The sequence below is a fragment of the Mastigoproctus giganteus genome, chromosome 8, assembly GCF_048544385.1.
Source record: "Mastigoproctus giganteus isolate SK-2022 chromosome 8, ASM4854438v1, whole genome shotgun sequence".
Taxonomy (NCBI): Eukaryota; Metazoa; Arthropoda; class Arachnida; order Uropygi; family Thelyphonidae; genus Mastigoproctus; species Mastigoproctus giganteus.
Window position 1 is genome coordinate 167,009,399 of NC_143582.1, and position 20,338 is coordinate 167,029,736.

A 20,338-nucleotide genomic window follows, 5' to 3' on the forward strand; every position below is an offset into this window, starting at 1 on the left:
TATTCATAGGTTTTGGAACATTTCGGTGGTGGTTCCTGTGCATGTTGTTCTTCACTTGGTAGTTGTCTTTGGTGGGTGCCATCTTTGGAGCATGGATGGTAGTTCAAACCAATGATGGTAATGCTGGTCAAGTTTTGCTGCCTTGTTCCAGTACCATCAGGCTCCCGGGGTTCAATTAGTTGAGTGGGTTACCATGTTGCTGCGATTGGTTTTTTCCTCGAGAAAAGCTGCTGTGCGCAGTTGGTGAGAGTTTGATACTCTTCCTTAGTATCCAATAGATGGTTTTCTTCACATTTTCTATAGAAGTCAGCTTTGTGATGCTGGCAGCGGAGGTCATCGTAGAGGGGGTACTCATGCATGAGGTGATCCCAGTCGTCAGTTCCTCCACAGGGGGACATCTCCTGGTGATGTCACCCTTGGTTGAATTTGTCTAGCGGTCCTGCCACACCTGCTGTATGTGTACTTGAAATCTCCTCTTCTCCATTTTTTGGTTGTTGGTTAGATTTAACTCGAATCCCAAGCAGGCATTGGGACACCTTAGAAAGATAATGCCAACATTCCAGATCTCACCACCTTCAGGTCGAGGGGGTGGGCCCAACCAGGACCTGAAGCATGTGAGTACTCACATTGTAGCAGGCATGAGAGATGGAGAGCAGGACCGTGCATTGAATGGAATCCAGGATTCTTCTGTTCACTGCAGTCATAGCCTTGCAAAACCAAACTCCAACTGCATACATAATCATGGAAATGAAGATAGCCTTGTAATACAGCGAGAGAAAGTTCGCTTGTTGAGACCCCAGTCCCGACGGGAGACCCTAGCAACCATGGCAGTATAGTTTCTTACTTTGGTTCTGATGTATTTGATATGAGCTTGGAAAGAGAGGTTTCTATCTAGTACTATGCCAAGATATTTGAGTTGCTCGGACAACTTTACGGTCTTGTTTCCTGTTTTAATCTGTGCCGGTCTTGTAATACAGAGAGTTCCTTTAAGAAACACAGTGTTTGTTTTTGATGGTTATATGGTCAGGCAGTGTTGGTTAGATTGCCCAGTCCTGGAGGATTTGGAGTGTGTAGTTTGCCAAGGTCCAAAGATGGGCCCTGGAATTTGCTGGCACTGTCAGAATGAGGTCATCAGCGAAGGCTTGCGACGAACCTCCTCGAGGTCAAGGCGTAGAAATTCGTCCATCAACAAGTTCCATAAGGCCAGCCCCAGGATCGAGCCCTGGGGACAGCCACTGTGTATCCATCTTGTGAGTTTCTGATAAGGAGCATTTACTGTGATCACCCATTTTGAGATGTAGCTTTTCATGATATTGACCAGAATGTCTGGTACATTTGCTTGCCTGAGCCTGCAGAGGACGCCCCCGCGAAATCTATTGCAATCAACAAGTATTTCCTCTCTGGCAGGCTTCAGTGAGCAGTGCCTGTAGAGCATCAACCGTGGAGTGCCCCAGTCTGAAGCCATACTGGTTTGGTGATTCTAGGTTTGCTTTCTCGTAGTGCCTTTGGAACCGTACATGGAGGAGACGCTCTAGGAGCTTGCTGCATACGGACAATAGGACTATGGGCCTGTATGAACTTGGTAGATGTAGTGGTTTTGTCGAATTTTTAAGGATTAGTTTCACATTTGCAACCTTCAAGTCATCCGGGAAAGTGTCAGTGTGCAGGTAGAGATTGAATAAGTGTAACTCCAGGGCAAGTTCCACAACCCCTTCTTCATAATCTCAGACTTGAACAGTCTTCATAGTCTCGGGCCCCGGACATTTCTTCCCCTTGATAAGAGCTGCCGCGGCTTGGAGTTCTTCCTGTGTGAACTGCGGTTGTCAACTCCGATAGGTTTTATTTTCTCTGCAGATCTCATGCTGCTCGGTTGTTGTTGGATTAATATCTGGATGAAAAACGTTGTTTAAGTTATTTGAGACTGAATCCCTCCAGGTGGTGGTTAGGTTTCCCTCTGGGGGTTTCCGTAGCGGTGTTCACTACCCCCCTGGGGAATTTGTTAGTGGTGATTTTGTACACCAGCCCCCAGGGGTCCGAATTTCCCATGTAAGAGACAAGTCACTCTCAGGATTGCTGCTTTGATTTCTTTATTCTTACCGTATACGCGTTTCTTGCTGTTTGATATACTTGTTTAAGTTCTTCGACCTCCACATTAGGCAAGGATCTTCTCGCCCTTTGGTGTACGTCTTTCCTCATCCTTCGAAGTTCCTCATTCCACCAGGGCACCACCCCGGAGAAGGTTTTTTTCCTTTCAATCGTGGCCTTTCAGACTTGTGCTAAAAGGGTAGTGATTTCTTTTTTTGAAGAAGGTTTGGATTTTGAGTTTGCCTGTGTTTCTGCTGCTGTTGTCCCAGCAGGGCACCCCTGAACGTGTCCCAGTTTGTTTTTTCTATTGCATATCTATGTTGCATTACTCTGGGAATGGTTTGTCTATTCTGATCCTGAATGTAATGGCTCGGTGGTCCGAGGTCTTCCAGTCGGAGATATAGCTGGTTGTGCTTCTCGTAGCCAGAGAAATGTCAGTGGTGGCTTCGCAAAGGGTGCTGCTGAAAGTGGGGAGGTTGTTTGGCTAATTGAGTATTCCAAAGGGAGTTACCCAGGTAGTCCTCCAATCTTTGGCCATTTGTTGCTCCTCACCGGTCTTGTGTTGTGCTGTGCTACGCAGGGGTCCTGCAGTTTACATCTGCCCCGACGGATAGTTTTCCCCGAGGATAATTCTTCCTCCTGGGATAGTGTTTAGCACACTTTGAAGGTATCTTAGTCCTGATAATATCTTCGCCTGAACAGCAGTATAGGGCGACAACGTAAAAGTTTCCAAGCTGGGCACAAACGGCCTAGGCTGGGCACAGTTGGGTTTCTTTTGTGGCTGTAATGTCAATGTTTCTTACAACTATTGCTGCCCAGGGAGTTTCCCCTTCCACCTGGATGACTTTGTAGGTCAAGGAATAGCTTCTGACGTGGTTCTTATGGGCGTACGGCTCTTTCATACGTCCGTGTTATCCTCGTGTGCCCGAATCCTGATTTGGCCGACCACAGCCCGAGCCCGTTGTGCATTAATTTGCATTATTTTTACCTCTTCGAAGTTAACTCTGGTCAGTTTGTAGTACTGCTTTGATGTCATTTCAGGTGGTCGTATTCGTTGAGAGCATCAGCTTTTGCGCCAGGTCATGAATGGAAAGGTATCTTTGTTAGTAATTTCCTCTGATCGATTATAGTGATGCGGTGTGTCCATTTTTGATGCTGTCGTCTCGAGTGTCTCCTCCTTGGTTAGTTTCAATGGAGTTCTTCTATTCGGATGTTTCCGTATTAGTTGTTGCGGTTAGCGATTTCCATTCTTCGTCTGTTGAAGATGTCCTGGGCTTAGCGGCTGAACGCGGCATACTCATCTTCTGGTGATGAGTACTGATCTTTGTTCCTCATAGCATTCATATTTGTCCTTGAGGTTGTCGCAGACATTCTCTCAGATATGCCAGACAACCTGTACTGGCTACCTGAGAGTCTAAAACGGTGATAGAACTGATATTCTGATGACATTCAAGTCAAGTAGACCCAATTTCAGTGAAGTCCGGACGGTTTGTCTGTGACAGCCAAATCCTCTGCTTGCACCATCACGATGGTGGGACTGTTAGTAATCCTGGGTATAACCTCCATGCACAAGCACACTGTGGGTGACCACCCAGATATGAAACAACGTAAGCAGGGGTAGAGGTGTGGCGCCCACACCACATCGAGGAATGCTGCCCCTCTGTGTTACTAGGCAATACTAGGTGGTAGATGACTCTCATCAACCGGTGCAATACCATCACTTTGCTTATTGGAGCCTTGAAGTGGTGGAACCTATGTTTAGTCTCCAAAGCTAAGTTCCGGTCAACTCTTCCCCATCTCTTCCATCATGCAGTATGACTGATAACTTTTGAAGTTATGATGAACATCATGGCGAGATCAAATCTTCCTTACATTTCGAGGGTACAGCTCTAAAACGGTGTTCGCAGGCCGGCCGCTAGTTAGTACACCGGACCGAACCTATTGGTATCTCTTTAGGAGGCTCCCGGATCAGCTAGTGTATAATCTTGCTACCTCTACTCTGCCAGATAGTGACCGGAGGGAGTCCGAGTAGTGTGTGTATGCAGGGGGCATTGTCGAGGCCACGTTATGTCAAAGATCTGGGTATATCCTTACCATGTGTACGCCATATCCAAAAATTTCATTACTTCATTCAGCATGTCCCCCTTACTTATTCTTACAATTGAATACACCATGAATTGTCAAACTAATAGACTAAGCTTATCTGCGAAAAGATCTAAACCTCTGAAACATGTCCCAGTTCATTTCACAAATATACGTGGTCTCAATTCTAATCACAATGATGTCCATTTCCACTTGTAGTCTGCCAAACCCCATGTACATTTTATGACAGAATCCCAGTTATCGGTTGATTCAAATACTGCTCATCTCTGTTGCCCAAATTATTCGCTGTATGATTCCCTTCGCCTCAAAGGTGGTAATTGTGCATATGTCCATTCCGATATTCCCTGTCAGAGAATTGGTAATTTGCATTCTCCTCTCTTCGATCTTCTCTGGCTTAAAATCTCTCTACCTCATTGTGTCAAATTATCTGCTGTCTCTACCGTTCTCTCAACTCCACTAATCACTTGGAGCTCTTTGACTTCCTTTCTTTGCAACTTGACTTTCTCCAGTCCAACTTTCCTAACATTGAGGTAATTTTCCTAGGTGATTTTAGTGTTCACAACTCCAGCTGGCTTCCGTTTGATAGTCACACCGACCTAACTGGTCGAGATGCTGAGGCTTTTGCAATTTCTAATGACCTTCCACAGATTGTACATTTACCTACAAGAATACCGGACAATCCTAACCATACAGCCAACACGCTTCATCTTTTTCTCACAAACAACCCTTCCAAGTACACGGTCGAAGTGAGTGGTCCTTTAGGTACCTCAGATCACAACTTGGTGATTGTCTCTTCTCCAGTGGAGCCTTTATCTCATGGCTATTTCAAACCTCGTATTGTGTGACATTACAAGAATGCAAAATGGGATGACCTGCGAGATTTCTTTTCCTTGGGCAGACTACTGTTTCAAAACCTCTGATGTCAACAGACACTTTTTGGCATAGATACTGACTCTCTGACAGTACAACGGCAAGAAAAATGACGTTGTACTGTCAGAGGGTCAGTACAACGTCATATTTCTTGCATATATGCAAGCAAACAACACTTACTTCAACAATGCTGTAGAAGATCAATTTACCACCGATGAACTGCAGCAGGCTCTGACCAAAATGAAGGAGAGAAAATGCCCTGGACCAGACCTTATTGAACCCGAAGTCCTTAAAAAGACCGCCGAAATCAACATCCAGTTTCTACTCAACCTCTTCAATAAGTGCTTGTCCCATGGATCTTTCCCGGAAGAATGGAAAAACGCCAATGTAAAACTGATCATAAAAAATCCATCTAAACCGCTCCAACAAACAGAGTCATATCGACCTATTGCCCTTTTATCCATGGTCAGCAAACTGTTTGAACGTCTACTCCTAGTACGGCTCCAAGACCATTACACCAAAGCTGGGCTCCAGTCCAACTTCCAGTTTGGATTTCGACCGGGGTGTTGCACAGAAGATGCACTGCAAAGGATCATCTCTGCAGTCTCAACTTCTACCTTCAAATACTACCTATTAATAGCAATAGATTTCGCAGGAGCCTTCGGCAGGCTCTGGTGGGCAAGTATTCTTTGCAGACTTAGGCAAGCAAATATTCCATTAAATTTATACAAATGCATCGAAAAATACTTATCAAATAGAAAAATTACAATCTCCTCAACGTACCAAAGAATCACCAAGTCTGTCTACAGAGGTTACCCCCAGGGTTCAGTCCTTGTTCCTTTTCTTTGGAACATTGTCCTGAAGGAGCTCCTTGGACTGGACTAGATCCTGTAGCTTTAACAGCCTTTGCTGATGATGTGACCATCTCGATTGAGGCTGACAGCAGAGCTTCTCTGGAAGCCAGAGGAAACCAGGCACTTCAGAACTGGGCAGCCCTACACAAGCTAAGACAGTCACCCCAAAAGACACAATCCATTCTCCTGAAGGGATCACTGCAGCCTACTAGAAACCCCACTTACAAACTTCAAGGCCAAACCATCAAGCTAGTTTCTACGTTAAAACTACTGGGAATAGTACTTGACCCTAAGCTCACTTTCTCACCGCATCTTGCACACCTCCATGCGAAAGTGAGAAATTACACTGCTCTCATTGCACGGGTGAGTCGTCGTGATTGAGGATTGAATCGACGCACCCTTAAGGTTCTCTACAAATCAATCTTCCTTCCCTTCATAACATATGGATCTGGGGTCTGGTTTCACAGGGCAACTGTTTACAACAACAAACGTAAACTGGGAACCATCCAGCGCACCATCCTTCTTACTATTACAAGGGCATGCTGCACAGTTAGCAACCCAGTACTTCAGGTTCTTGTGGGCGTCCTTCCGCTTGATCTGGAGGTTATTCGAAGGGGCCTCCGCTACTGTCTATCCAGGGGTATACCAGCAACTGTCCTTGGACACTCCATCAATAACCTGAATGAAATCAGGCAGGAAAAAAAACAAATTGCTATCCTACTGCTTCAGACTTGGTAGGACAGATGGACTGCTACCAACAAAGGACCAATCACCAAGAAATTTATACCTTATGTGAATGCCGTATTTCCCAAGTCTCCAAATTGGTTCTCTCCTGCTCTTTATACCACCTACCTCATTACCGGGCACGGATCAATAAACCATAAACTAACATCCATGGGAATCATTGATAACCCCTACTGTGCATGTGGTGAAATAGAAGACTGGAACCATCTAGTATATACCTGTCAACACTGAGGACCTCCGCAGCATCCTGTTTACTCGTATACAAGATAACCCTCAAGGAAATGAACACTTATTCATCACAGAAGAAAACTACTACTATGAGTTTACCAAGTTTGCACAAGCCCTCTTCACAAGACGGAGCACCCTATTGCCAACACAAAAAAGGAACAACCCAAACATCTGATCCTTACCTAACTGGCCAACCGATCTTAACTTGGATAGGATGAGCTGGCGTACGGGCCGCCTGATTCCTCAGTGGCAACTTACATGCATCTCTCTTGCTGTGTCTTATCTATCGACCTTCCCGGGTCCTCCTTTCACCATATGGCACTTATTACTCCATTGATAACCTGTAGGATGCCTTCGCTTACCTCCTCCAAATTTCTAGCTATACCCTCCTTTCTTGCGTACAATCTTTACTTCCCCGACTCGACCTTTTTTTTTTTTTTTTTTTTTGTCTCCGTCCAGGAAGCTTTCGCGACCCTGGCGGAGACAAGCCAGAAAATATTGGGCAGCCTGGCTACCTCTTAGTGGTGTGTGCGGGCAACGTGGAGTCCCACCAGGGGTCCCTGCAAATGCCTGGACACACAACAACCTAACGCAATATGTCATATATAACACAAAACACTCTTCTGGCAGTTACAGTAGTACTGTATTCCTTCACAGAGAATATGGCCCAGATGTGGGAAACCACAGGTGGTGCCTGACCCTAATACTATGACCACTGTCTCCTCTGCTTCAGTTATGATACTAGTGATTTTTTCTTGGAGTGTATCTGGGTTTTTCATCTCACTGTCCACTGCCTCTCTGGCCAGTTCCTCCAGCATTTTTTTTTTACCTTGCTGGTCAGTTGTACTCTGAAGAGTTTCCAGTCTGCCTTTTGGATTGCGAATCTGTTTGCCAATTGTCTGTTTGTAGTTATTTTTGTCATTGATCTTCTGATTTGGTAGGTTATTGTACGGTGATCCAATGTGGTCCAGGTATTTTGCACTGTCCAATCGGTCACGTGGGCTTCAATATTCCTTGTGGTCAAGCTGATATCAATCGTGGCTTCCCACAAGGTATTGCAGTAGGTTGGCAAGTTAAATGTTGGTTTTTGACTGTGAGGATTGAATTTGCCAGGAATTCGTCCAGCCTTTGTCCATTTCTGGTTCCGTGGCGGTCCGGTGTGGCACTGTGCCAAACAGGGGAGCGGCAGTTTACATCTGCTCCTACAATTATTCTTTGTCCTGATAGGGTTGTCTGGATGGGTTGGAGATATGTTCTAGCAAGGTTGATTTCCACACCAGGTCTGCTCCCAGTAGAAGCTCCCAGTTGAGCTGATTATATGGGCACAGGCAGCCCAGGGTTTACAGAGGTATGGTAATTTTGTTGCCGCTATTTCCGGATTCCTCACTACCACTGCTGCCCATGGGGTTTACTCATTACTCTGGATAATTTTATATAATTCATTGGGAATCCCCTGACCTGCTTTGTGTGTGTATAAGGCTCCTTGATAAGGATGATGTTGGCATTTTCTTCATTGGCTTTGTGGCACACCTGGTCAATCACTGCCCTGGCGTGTTGCCCATTGATCTGGTGTATCTTTAGAACTCCATAGTTATATTTCTTATGGTGTGCCCCATAATCAATTCGGTGTTGGAACACACTCTACTTTTTGGTATGTTGGGCATTTTGCATCCCGTATGGTGTGTGTGTGGTCCAACCTCAGGGATTTGCAATTGATGCATATGGGATCTTTCTCCTTGTTTGGGCAGTTTTTAAATTCATGCCTTTTCTCTGAGCAGTGGCCGCACATAGCTTCCTTCTGTTTGCAGGTATGGGAGTTGTGGCCATACTTGCAGCTCTTTATTACTGCCACATGCTCCCTATACCTATGACTGCTCCACTCCACATAGATGGTACTCTGTGTTTGTAGGATTTGCCAAGCCTCAGGGGCAAGCTCTACAACCCAATTACAGTTGCCACTGTTCTTTACTCTGGTTTTGTATTTTGGGATAACCAGCACTTTCCCATCCCGGTTTGGGAGTGCACTTTTTTAGATTCTTCCTGTAGATCTCCGTCAGAAGTTCGGGGGTCATATCCTGGTCCATGTTGAAGATAACCACCAAGGAACTTTTCTCTTCGTGGCCTCTGCTGCGAGACCCAGTGTTGGGATCTTGGGGTTTGTTATAATAATAATAATAATAAAATTCTTTATTCATAGAAATGTAGGACATGATTCCCGCTACAGGCAACATCAAAAGAGAACATCAAAATTCTTGCCCGAACCTATTTGGTTTTTAAAACTCACTTTCACCGCACAGCCCCACGTCGCATACTATTAATACTAACTTGTTAAGTATCACTAATATCAACCTCGATTTATTTATTTATTATTATTTTATTTATTTATTTTTTTATTTTTTTATTTTTTTGTCCTAGCCACTGAAAACCCAGGAAAGTAAGTGGCAAGACCAGCCAGAGTACAAATATTGGTAACACCCGGCCGGCCTCCCTGTGGCGGGTATTGGTAACGTCGGGTCTCGCTAGGGCCCGGCGGCTAACAGGCCGGATGAACAATGGGCACAACAAACTACACAGTACATATCCCACACACTTTTAAATCTCTGGCTTGTCCGATACAGAGAACATACGCGGAGATGGGAGAAATCCCAGGTGCCGTCATACCCCGAACATACCTAATACAGGCAACCAGAGGAATCTTACAATTAAGTGGACACATTACATTCAGTACATACAAAACTACGTGGGTACACAGCAAATACATAGACAGTGCAATATACACAGCAATAAATGTATTTTATAGTTATTATAATAGATTGATTATACAGAGCTTATATTCCATTATAATACATAGATTTTATAGTTATTATATACAAGCTGCAACACATTGAGGCAGTCTGGAGACTTTCACTGGGAATTATTACACTGACAACTGCAGGAATGCTGAATGCACTTGACTATGGATTTGTGCTTTTCTTCTCTGGAGAGAAGTCTCTATTACTGTTACTAATCCCCGTCTCTATTACTATCCCTGGATTTCTGGTCTTTCTTATGGCTTTTATTCTGGTTGCTCCGAAATCTTCTCTGAGGTTTTGGATTACTTTTTTCTTGATTTCCTCACTTGTACTGGTTTCTTCCCGTGTTGGTCTTAAAATGACTACATTGGGTGTTGGCAGAAGTGTTTTCTTTTTAGCTTCTGTGGCCTTGCCCATTCTCAGTGTTTCTGTGGGTATATTCCTCAGCGCTTGAGCATGGGGCGCGCTGTGGCATTTGATTGCCGCCATCTGCATGTAGAGCTTCCAGGGTTGCCATTGTTCTCTGGTAATTTGTATGTGTGTGTTCATTAGGATGGTCTCCAGCTTATTCTATTGCAGGATTATTTCTGCATGGATGGATGAAGAGATCCTACTACTATTTTCCTTCATTATATTTTCGAGGGCCATACGCAGTAGGAGTGTCTGCTCTGGCACAGTTCCCTGTGGGAGTGTCGGGTCCAGGATGGTTCCCTCTGGCATTTTATGCTGTTCTTCAAGCCTTCCCACCTGATCGCTTGGCCTCACTTGTACTCCGGGTTTCCCGATTAAATTTCGGTAACGTCGATTTTGTATTTTTCCTCTTCGTGACCGATTTTGGGTTCTTGGTCTCCTCTGTTCTTTCAGTAGAGTTTGGTTGTGTCTCCTGTGTTGGTGGCGTGTCCTCAATTGTGCTTGGAGCACCAATCTCTCTTTTCCATTTCTTTCTCCATTTCCCTATGATTTCGGATTTGCGGGGCTCTCCGTTTTAGCGGGATGCAAGCTATACGGTGTAAAGTCCTCCACAAGAGCTGCAGGAGGCCATCAAGTACAAGTTTGTGCGTCGATTTGGGGCAAGAAACGGGAGGAGTCGAAAGTCAGTCGAGGAAAATTTGAGGAAATGGGGGGGGGGGGAGGTAATACAGAAAATATGAAAGAATCAGTTGTAGCACAGTAGACGATGCGAGGAAGACAATACAAATCTTGGTTTTGCCGTCGATCAGTGAGAGAAAACCTGGTGAGAATTTCAAGATCAGCAGAGTTGCCGGAATGTTCAAGCACGCTCAAGTCACAAGCAAATCTATCCACTGTCAGCGCGGGCACAAAGGGGAACCCCACCTCAGTCAAGGTCGCCTAGATACTTTCGTGGCAGTCAAGATAGAGTGACCGCGCCCTCCAGTGCTATGTCTATGGCAGCTTGGTGACTCGGCCCACTAGCGCCAGATAAATAACGAAAATATCCCAGCGGAGAACTCAAAAATAAACTTACTCCCACGATAGTCCACACGACGAGGAATCCGTTGGTATATGTTTTAAAACGAAACTCATTGTTAACATTAATTTTTAAATCTGGAGCAGTAAACGTGCGACTAACCAAGTAGGCAAACAACCACTGTCAGTGGACATTGAGAGAGGTATTGCAAGCGACTGTCTCTCTCTCTGAAGCTGACCGGGCTAGCCAGGTGGGTAAAGTGCCTACCTGGCAAACCAAAGGTCGCGGGTTCGAATCCCGCCTCGGACTTGGATCAGAGTAAAATGCAACAACTTTGGGAGTTGCATTATGGCCACAGAAGCCGATGCGCCAACAACTAACAAAAAAAAAAATCTCAGTGTCTAAAGTGCTACTTCTCTATGTTCCGAGTTGTAAATAACTTTTATATTTGCCGATAAATATGTAAAATACGAATAATAATGTTTTTTTTTTATTTAAATGTTAATTAAATCAAAAATACTTGATACCTTTTATTAAATACTTAGTATAATTTAAATAATTAAATATCAAATACTGCAATTCTCGACTTTATTCTATCACAGTCTTTATTTTGATTCCATTATTTTACTTTCCTTTTCTACGTTATCAAACTTTCTTTTCGTAATTATTTGTTATTAAAAAATGAAGCGGTTTTTTATTTTATTTATTATTCAATTTATTCCATATGCTTCACCCCTGAACAGCCTTCAGCTAGGAGGGTCCTTTACTTTACTTTTGAAGAAAAATGCTGTAGTGCAGTGGCGAAACTACCATACAGCCAGGTCCACTTCGCGGAGGGGGAGAGAGGAGTCTGGAGGGCGACGGCTTTCATCTGGTATGGTTGTTGAAAATCACAGGTGGAGCCAAGAATTTATAATTTTGCCACTGCTTTAGTGCTTGTTTTGTTCCTTTTGTTATCCTCCCCTCTCCACAATTTTAGCCTATAACTTTTGTTTGTATAAGCCTGGTGTGTGTATATATATAATTATTTTTTTTTAAGTGTATATATATATATATATATATATATATATATATTATTTTTTTTAAGTGTAGCAAGATTTAGGAAGAAGACTTAAGGGGGTTCTTACACACTCAGCTCTGTTATTAACGTGGTTTATGACTTCAGAAGAAAACATGCACTTTAAACCCTTTTCCAATATACAGATATTTGTCACCAGGTTTAATCGTTCGTATATCCTTGTAGAAAAAGAATCGGACCAATAGAAATCTGGAAATTATTATATATATATATATATATATACAGGGTGTTTCAGTTAAACGTTTCAGAACTTCTAAGAGGGGTAGGGTACATCCTGACAACTCGAAATCATATAGCAATGTGGGGTCGGAAATGCTTTCTTGAAGCGGTGTTGTACACAGAAGCACCATAAAGAAAAGAGACCGTAAGTGAGAAATCGTTTTTAATAATACATGAAAAGAAGCAAAAGGTACATGGATTAAAGTAAGTGTTCGAAGTTTCTTCCACGGGCTACAATGCACGCCTCACATCTCCGACGCATGGACATCCGAACATTCTGGAATACTCCAGGCGAATTTCGAATTTCTTCGGCAGCTACTGCGATTCTTGCAACCAGCTCCTCAGCATTGTCAACAGGGGTGTCATAAACTAGCGATTTCATATGACCCCAGAAATAAAAATCAAGACATGATAGGTCGGGTGACCGAGCAGGCCAACGCACGGGACCACCACGTCCGATCCACTGTTGACCAAATGTGACATCCAGGTAGTTACGAACATCTCCGCTATAATGGGCAGGGGCTCCATCGTGTTGGAACCACATTGTCTGTTGCGTCGATGCAGAAATCTGTTCATCTCCCAAAAGTTGTGGCAATACTTGCTGCAGAAAGATCAAGTAGATAGGTCCGGTTAGACGACACGGTAACAGGTAAGGTCCGATGAGGTGATCTCCCATAATACCGGCCCATACATTGACCGAAAATCGAATCTGTGCTGCACGACGTCGTATTGCATGCGGGTTCTCGACCGCCCAGATATGGTCGTTATGCGTGTTGAAAATTCCTTCCCTTGTGAAGGATGCCTCATCGGAAAACAACACTTCAGCAGGAAAAATGGGATTTGTAGCACATTTTCCAAGGTACCACTGTGCGAAAGCAATACGAGGTTGAAGAAACTTCGAACAACACTTACTTTAATCCATGTACCTTTTGCTTCTTTTCATGTATTATTAAAACGATTTCTCACTTACGGTCTCTTTTCTTTTTATGGTGCTTCTGTGTACAACACCGCTTCAGGAAAGCATTTCCGACCCCACATTGCTATATGATTTCGAGTTGTCAGGATGTACCCTACCCCTCTTAGAAGTTCTGAAACGTTTAACTGAAACACCCTGTATATATAGGCTATCCGTATACCGTATATTACAGCTGAAGAACTGGATATTGTTTGTTGTCGTACGCTGGGTGGTGGAATCAAAGGGCAACGTGGTGGTGCACAGAGACAACACAACATTTTCTGGGTTTGCGCATAAAACTCGTTGCTTTTTGCTGGTTTTTTTTTTTTTTTTTTGTATAAATCAGGAATTATTACTATTTGCTATCGGACATGAAATGTAACGCACTCCGGGCATTAACTTATTGGGTTCAGTATGCAATCTGTCTATTCATTATACATTACCAAAAGCAGTTATTGCAAATAATTACTGTTGTTTGCGATATAGGCCGAATTTTTGCATTTACAAAGATAAATCGTATGTCATCCGAAAAGTCAACCAGGAATCGCGTTTATAATAATAACCAGAATCTAATGAGTTAATTTTTAAATACGAAATTAAGTTGTTGTTGCAGTGGAAGTTTAATGGCGCAAGAGCTACTATGGCCAAATTGCGCCTACGAAATTAAGTAACTGATGCGTTTGCGCAAAAGACTAACTGACATTGTAAATTAGGATATTATAAGCACAGCGATAACAATTGAACAAGTAGTGTAATGGTTCAAAGGGTGTCTGTTTTTTTTTTTTCCTCTCCTTTTCTTACATCGCGTATACGTGCTCAAATAAAGACGTAGTTGGCTCTCTCTAACTATTCTTTTGACAGAAAAATTTGAAGGAAGTGATATAAATAAGAAAATAATAATAATAAATCATGTCACTGGGAAGAGAATTTACTGATTAAATAAACTAGCCACTTAACCTCATTTTTGAACTTGAGAGGGCACCAAACGAAGCGTTTGACAAGAAGTAAAGGATGTTGTACCAAGAGCTGGATTTCGGAAGATTAAACAACAGTGACGTTCATCGCTCCTCGTCAGTATGTCGTAGCAGCACTTCTGTTATGAACTTTCAGCAATTCTTTTACTATCTATTCGAGGTGATCTGCATGGCCCTTTTGCTATTCTTTTGTGCCTTTGCTTTACAGATGAATTACAATTGGACTTGATTGTTCTTAAATATTAGCTGTGAAACTGAGAAGAGTGCGGCTGCACCAGGTACCTTAGTTACAGAGGCTCCATTGTACTTCAAAATATCTGCTGTACATATAAAAGTACAGACATAACCTTTTTGAAACAAATCGGAAAATAACTAGCGAACGCTACACCCAGAGAGAAAATATGGCGTTTTATTTATTTATTTTTTTTATCAGTCTAGAAAGTGTTATTTTATTATTATTTTTTCAATTATTATTTTATATTTACTATATTTGCATTTTTTATTCCGGAAAAATGTACTGTCAAAAATTTTGAATTGTGAAAAGGTCTCTTCCACGTATACACATGGTTTGCACAAAATTCCGCGATTTTCCAAGGCAGTTTTGGAAAATATTATATATTTACATTTCCACTATAGTAAGACGAAACACAATAAGCGGCTCAAGTTTGGTCATGTGGTTGCATTTCCCACTGCATTTGTATGGAGGGGAAAGAGAAATTAGTGACTTTGAGCCGCCGTTTATGTTCTTCCCTACTGTAGTAACTAATGGCATTAGTGATTAGACGTGTCGTAACTAACGCAGGTAAGTTCCAAGAAATTTAATCGAATTGAATGCCATCTTCCTCCTCTCTCAACTGTGAAAATGCCCTGTAGTGCGATGCCTGTTGCAGCCAGTAGCAACAAACAAAGCGCATTTCCTGTCTTCGGACGTAACGAGCCATTCGTACAACTGAGTGCTAGGGAGATAACTTGTAAGTGGGGGATATTATTCTTTTTTTTTCTTTGATATGCGGTATTGATATTGGTAATTAACTTTTATCTGTGTTAACATATGTCCACAAGGTACTCTTCAATATCGTACACTGTATAAGAGAGTTATAAATTAATTTTCTTCACTCGTAACTTTTAAAATTAGATTCTGAAAACGATATGGATTCTTCCACATTAATGGCAGTTCAGGAAAATCCACCCAATTAACTGATATATTCAGTTAGCATTTTGATTATTCAGGAAGTGATAAATTATGACAAATATACGTATTAAGAGCGAGGGCCAGTATGAGTAATGTAAAGCACTCGAATAGAGAACATTGATCTTACCTTCCTGAATGTGAGGGGTGGTGTCGTTACTAAGCTCCAAACCAAAGTTCTGCCCCATTTCTAAGCACCTCTGTTTAGCATCCCATCTACCACATTTGTATACGCAGCTCGGCTAAACATAGCATCTTATTGCTCTCTCGCCGTTCTTGTGTCTCGTCTACTGCCACGCGTGACAGAAAAGTAGCCAACTGCTAATTTTAACTTCCAGCTGTAAAGTTGGTAAAAGCGTAGTTTTAACAGCACAAACTTTATTCTTGGTCTGGTGAGAACGTAAAGGCGTATTTTTTACTCATGAGTGTAAACTAACATTTTGTCACTCACGATAATTACGAAACCAGAAGATATATATATATTTATTTATTTTTATTTTTTTTCCAGATCAGTTTCTTTAGATGCTAATTAAAATACAGCATTTTTTTCCTCGGAATCTCTTACTGTATCTTGATATTCAAGTTGGTGCTAGAGTATAGCACCTCCTACCCCTACCGGAAGTATGTATTAATTAATGAGAGAGCAAAAATATTCAAAGTAATCACCAGTTTAGAAGTGGTGGTGATACATGGGACTGTGCTGATCTCGCTACATTAAAATATGAAACAAACTAAATTTATTAATGGTTGGATTAAAAATTGGAAAAGAAGTTTCACCCATGGACATCCAATACTAAAAGATAGCAGTGGAAAAAAATTATGTATGTGAATTATGGTATCTCCCTCCCTCTTAAAATGAGCAGAAATAAACAATAAGCAATTCATAAATTTCCGTAGATTAGTGGAACCATTTCATTTTTTTTTTTTTTTTTTTTTTTTTTTAACTATCCTTTCATAGTTTTAGTTAGTTCCCTCAGTAGTAGCCAACTTTCAATTATTGGCAATTGAAATTTGAAATACTTTCAGTAGTAATGCCACCTCCTCACGGAGTTATTGGATACTTTACCGCAATATCGACAAAACATTCGATAAAATAAGCAGCTTTATGTGAGAGCTACCATATGGCTCTAGAAATTCGTTCTTATGAAAGTATAAAGCTCAAGCTACCTTGGAGTACATTGCTTCAGGGTCTTTTCACTATGTGTGCACAATGTATTTCTCTTCATTATTCAAGAGACTTTGCCTACTAAAATCTTTAATCAAGACAGTACACAACCAACCACATTTCTCAAAAGAAGTGAAGCTGCTCCTCTAAGATAATGTTTTCAGGAAATTTTTGTGGACATCTGAAAGTTCGTATGGTACCGTTCAAATCCCCACATGATATCAGAATTCAAAATTTCTGCTTTCAGGATGATTAGAAAGATAGCGGATGAAATTGCTGTAGCAGTGCTATCGCCCACCAAATTCGGTGAGTTTTTTTTTTTTTTTTTTTTTGAAAATGAAATGCACACGTAGCTTAATGTCATTAGAACACACTCTGATAAAAACTTCAAATATTTGACATGTTGTATCCAGAGGCGGACTGGGTAAACTCCTGTGGACCGAGGCCTGTGTGATTTTCATTATTACACTCTGACCTCCGATACATTCAATTTGTTTTCCCCGGTAAGAATTTTTGATCCAGTCCGTCTCTGGTGGAAAAATTGAAACTATCGTGTTTGCGAGTGTGCACAATTTCAATACCGAATTTTAGTAGTGTTGCAACTAGCTATTTTGAGATAATTTACTCTATCCTAAAGTGGTTTCTTTTACCGTAAAATCAAGCTTCCTTATAAATCACCTGTATAACCGGGCGATTCAGAGCTTTCTTAGCAAACTCTTTACTCTTAAGACCCATTGAAAATGAGTGATAATCGCATCTGTCATCTCATCGAAGTGAATTATTTAGATTAGTAAACAGTACATTATTTCGCAACCATCAATGGTTCCATTGTTTCTTAGATAACGCTCACTGGCCAGACAATAGGTATTGGATTAACCAAAACAAAAAGCATCGCAGTGCACGCGCAAGTGTGATGGAAGAACGAATGTACTTTCTTTACTAAGCATTACTAAATCGAAAGGGAAGAGATTAACACTGGCGATTATACGCACTCAATTAGGTGCTAATTAAAATATAGTTTTTAAATCATATTTTACTACTGTACATCAAATTTCAAATCGCATTATCATACAGACGTATACAAGATAATAAGCACCACCTTGATATAAAAAAAAAAAAAAACCCTTGATATAATAAAAGTAATGTGACAGTTTAGTAATGTGACTTCAGTGAAAGGAGTGAAGGTGGAGTTGGGTTTCTGGTCCATAAAGATTTTAAAACAACATTTTGGAATTCAAAAGTACATCACCAAGGGTGTCAAGACTAATATTCAAGATTTCTAAGAGGTACAAGCTAAAGATTATAATGATTTATGCACCAACATCGAGCCATGATGATGAAGAGGTTGAAGAAATGTACACTGAAATTGAGAGTCTTCTAGATGAGCAGAAAACCCACTACACTATTATTATGGGGGACTTCAATGCTAAGGTTGGAAAAAGGCAAAACAGCGCAGAAAGAGGAACTATAGGAAATTTTGGAATTGGTGAAAGAAATAAAAGAGGTGAAAGACTTGTGGAATTTGCAGAATCTCAAGGACTGTCAGTAATGAACACTTTTTTCAAGAAAAGGGTGAACAGAAAGTGGACATGGAAGAGTCCAAATGGATTAACAACTAATGAAATCGACTTCATCCTCACTAACAGAAGATATATTGTGAATGATGTTACCGTCCTGAATAAGGTAAATGTTGGAAGTGATCACAGAATGGTAAGATGTACACTTGATATAGATGTAGGAAAGGAAAGGAAAAAACTGACTCGAGTAAATAATACAAAGGTCTTTGAAATAACAGAGGAGGAGAAAAAGCAGTATGTACTGGAACTTAAGAACAAGTTTGAGCTTCTGCAGACTGCTCAGGACCAAGATATCGACGAGGAATATTACAACTTTCTGAAAGTGATAAAGCCCAAGAAACCTATAGGGAAACAGAAATCCAAAGAAGAAAAAATTAGTCAAGAAACACTTGTCATGATGAACCAAAGACGACAAATGAAGATCAAGAAAAACACTGACAGGGAGAAAATTGAGTATACTGAGTTATGCAAAGCCATTAGAAAGAGACTCGGAGAGGACATAAGAAGATTTAACACAAGAAAAGTAGAACAAGCATTAAGGGAAAACAAAGGATTTAAATCAGCAGCCATGAGCAGTAATACAGAAAGACAAATGATACTGAAACTGAAGAATAGCGATGGTGTACTTATAAACAGCAGAGAAGGCATAATTCAAATAGCAGAAGACTACTATAGACAATTATACAAGGAGCGAGGGAATGATACCAGCAGTGGGGAACATGGATTGCAAAGTAGCAACACATACGACATACCCGATATTCTTCCTGATGAGGTAGAACATGCATTGAAGAAAATGAAGAATCGGAAAGCCCCGGGGGAAGATAAAGTTACTGTAGAGTTGTTAAAATTGGGAGGAAGAGACATAACACAAAAACTGGCAAGGCTCTTCACAAAGTGCATTAGAAAAGGTGTGATGCCTAAGCAGTGGAATAATGCAATCATAGTTTTGCTGCATAAGAAAGGAGATAAATCAGAAATTGGAAATTATAGACCAATTAGCTTGTTATCCCATATCTACAAGTTGTTCACAAGGGTCATTACTAACAGATTAGAAAGAATACTTGATGAGAATCAACCGAAAGAGCAAGCTGGCTTTAGGACAGGATTCTCAACTATGGATCACCTTCACGTAATATCACAGCTAATGGAGAAAGCAAATGAATATAAAACACCATTATGCCTGGCATTTGTGGATTATGAAAAGGCATTTGACTCCATACAGCATAAGGCAATGTTTCGGGCACTGGAAAGACAAGGCATAGATACTCCGTATATTATGATTTTGAAGAAAATATATGAGAGTGCTACATCCTTTATTAGACTAGACAAAGACAGTAGCAAATTTAAAATCGAGAAAGGAGTTCGACAAGGAGACACAATATCTCCGAAGCTGTTTACTGCTGCCCTTGAGGAAGCTTTCAGAAGATTAGACTGGTCACAGAAAGGAGTCAACGTGAACGGAGAATACCTAAACCATTTACGATTTGCAGATGACATTGTGGTTATAAGCCACGATCCCAAAGAATTAGAGGAAAATCTTAATCAGTTATGCACAGTTAGTAAGGATTTTGGACTAAAGATGAATATGGCTAAAACAAAAGTAATGATGAACAAGTATGCCACGGAAAGGGAAATAATGATTGAAGGAGCAGTAATTGAAAAGGTGGAGTCATATACTTATCTGGGACAAGTTATTAGCTGTAATAATGATAAATGGCTGGAAGTCAAGAGAAGAATAAATTTTGGATGGATAGCATTCAGGAAATATAGTCACATACTGAAGAGCAATATCCCAGTTTGTCTGAAACGTAAAATAATGAACCAATGTATACTCCCCACCATGACTTTATGGAAGTGAAACTTGGGCACTCACCAAAAGAATGGAAGAGAAGCTAAGAACTACACAGCGAAGAATGGAACGAATTATATTGGGAATCAGACTGTTAGATAAGAAGAGAAACACATGGATTAGGCAGCAAACTCAAGTAAAGGACATTCTTATCAAAACTAAAGAACTAAAATGGTCCTGGGCAGGACACATAGCTCGAAGACATGATGACAGATGGACTAAGAAAA

General features: G+C 41.3%; 1 protein-coding gene across 2 annotated transcripts in view; it reads right to left on the minus strand.

Annotated features, from left to right (window-relative positions):
- The window catches only part of LOC150081988 (uncharacterized), a 42,055-nt gene that overhangs the window by 11,651 nt on the left and 10,066 nt on the right, over nucleotides 1-20,338 (minus strand). The window contains exon 1 of one of the 2 annotated variants that reach the window (XM_090379032.1): nucleotides 15,651-15,780. The exons of the other annotated variant lie outside the window; for it this stretch is intronic. Within the exon in view, the coding sequence (XP_090235158.1) occupies nucleotides 15,651-15,708 (58 nt within the window). The 5' untranslated portion in view covers nucleotides 15,709-15,780. Of the gene's footprint in view, nucleotides 1-15,650; nucleotides 15,781-20,338 lie in introns of those variants that run through there. 2 annotated transcript variants of the gene reach the window in all.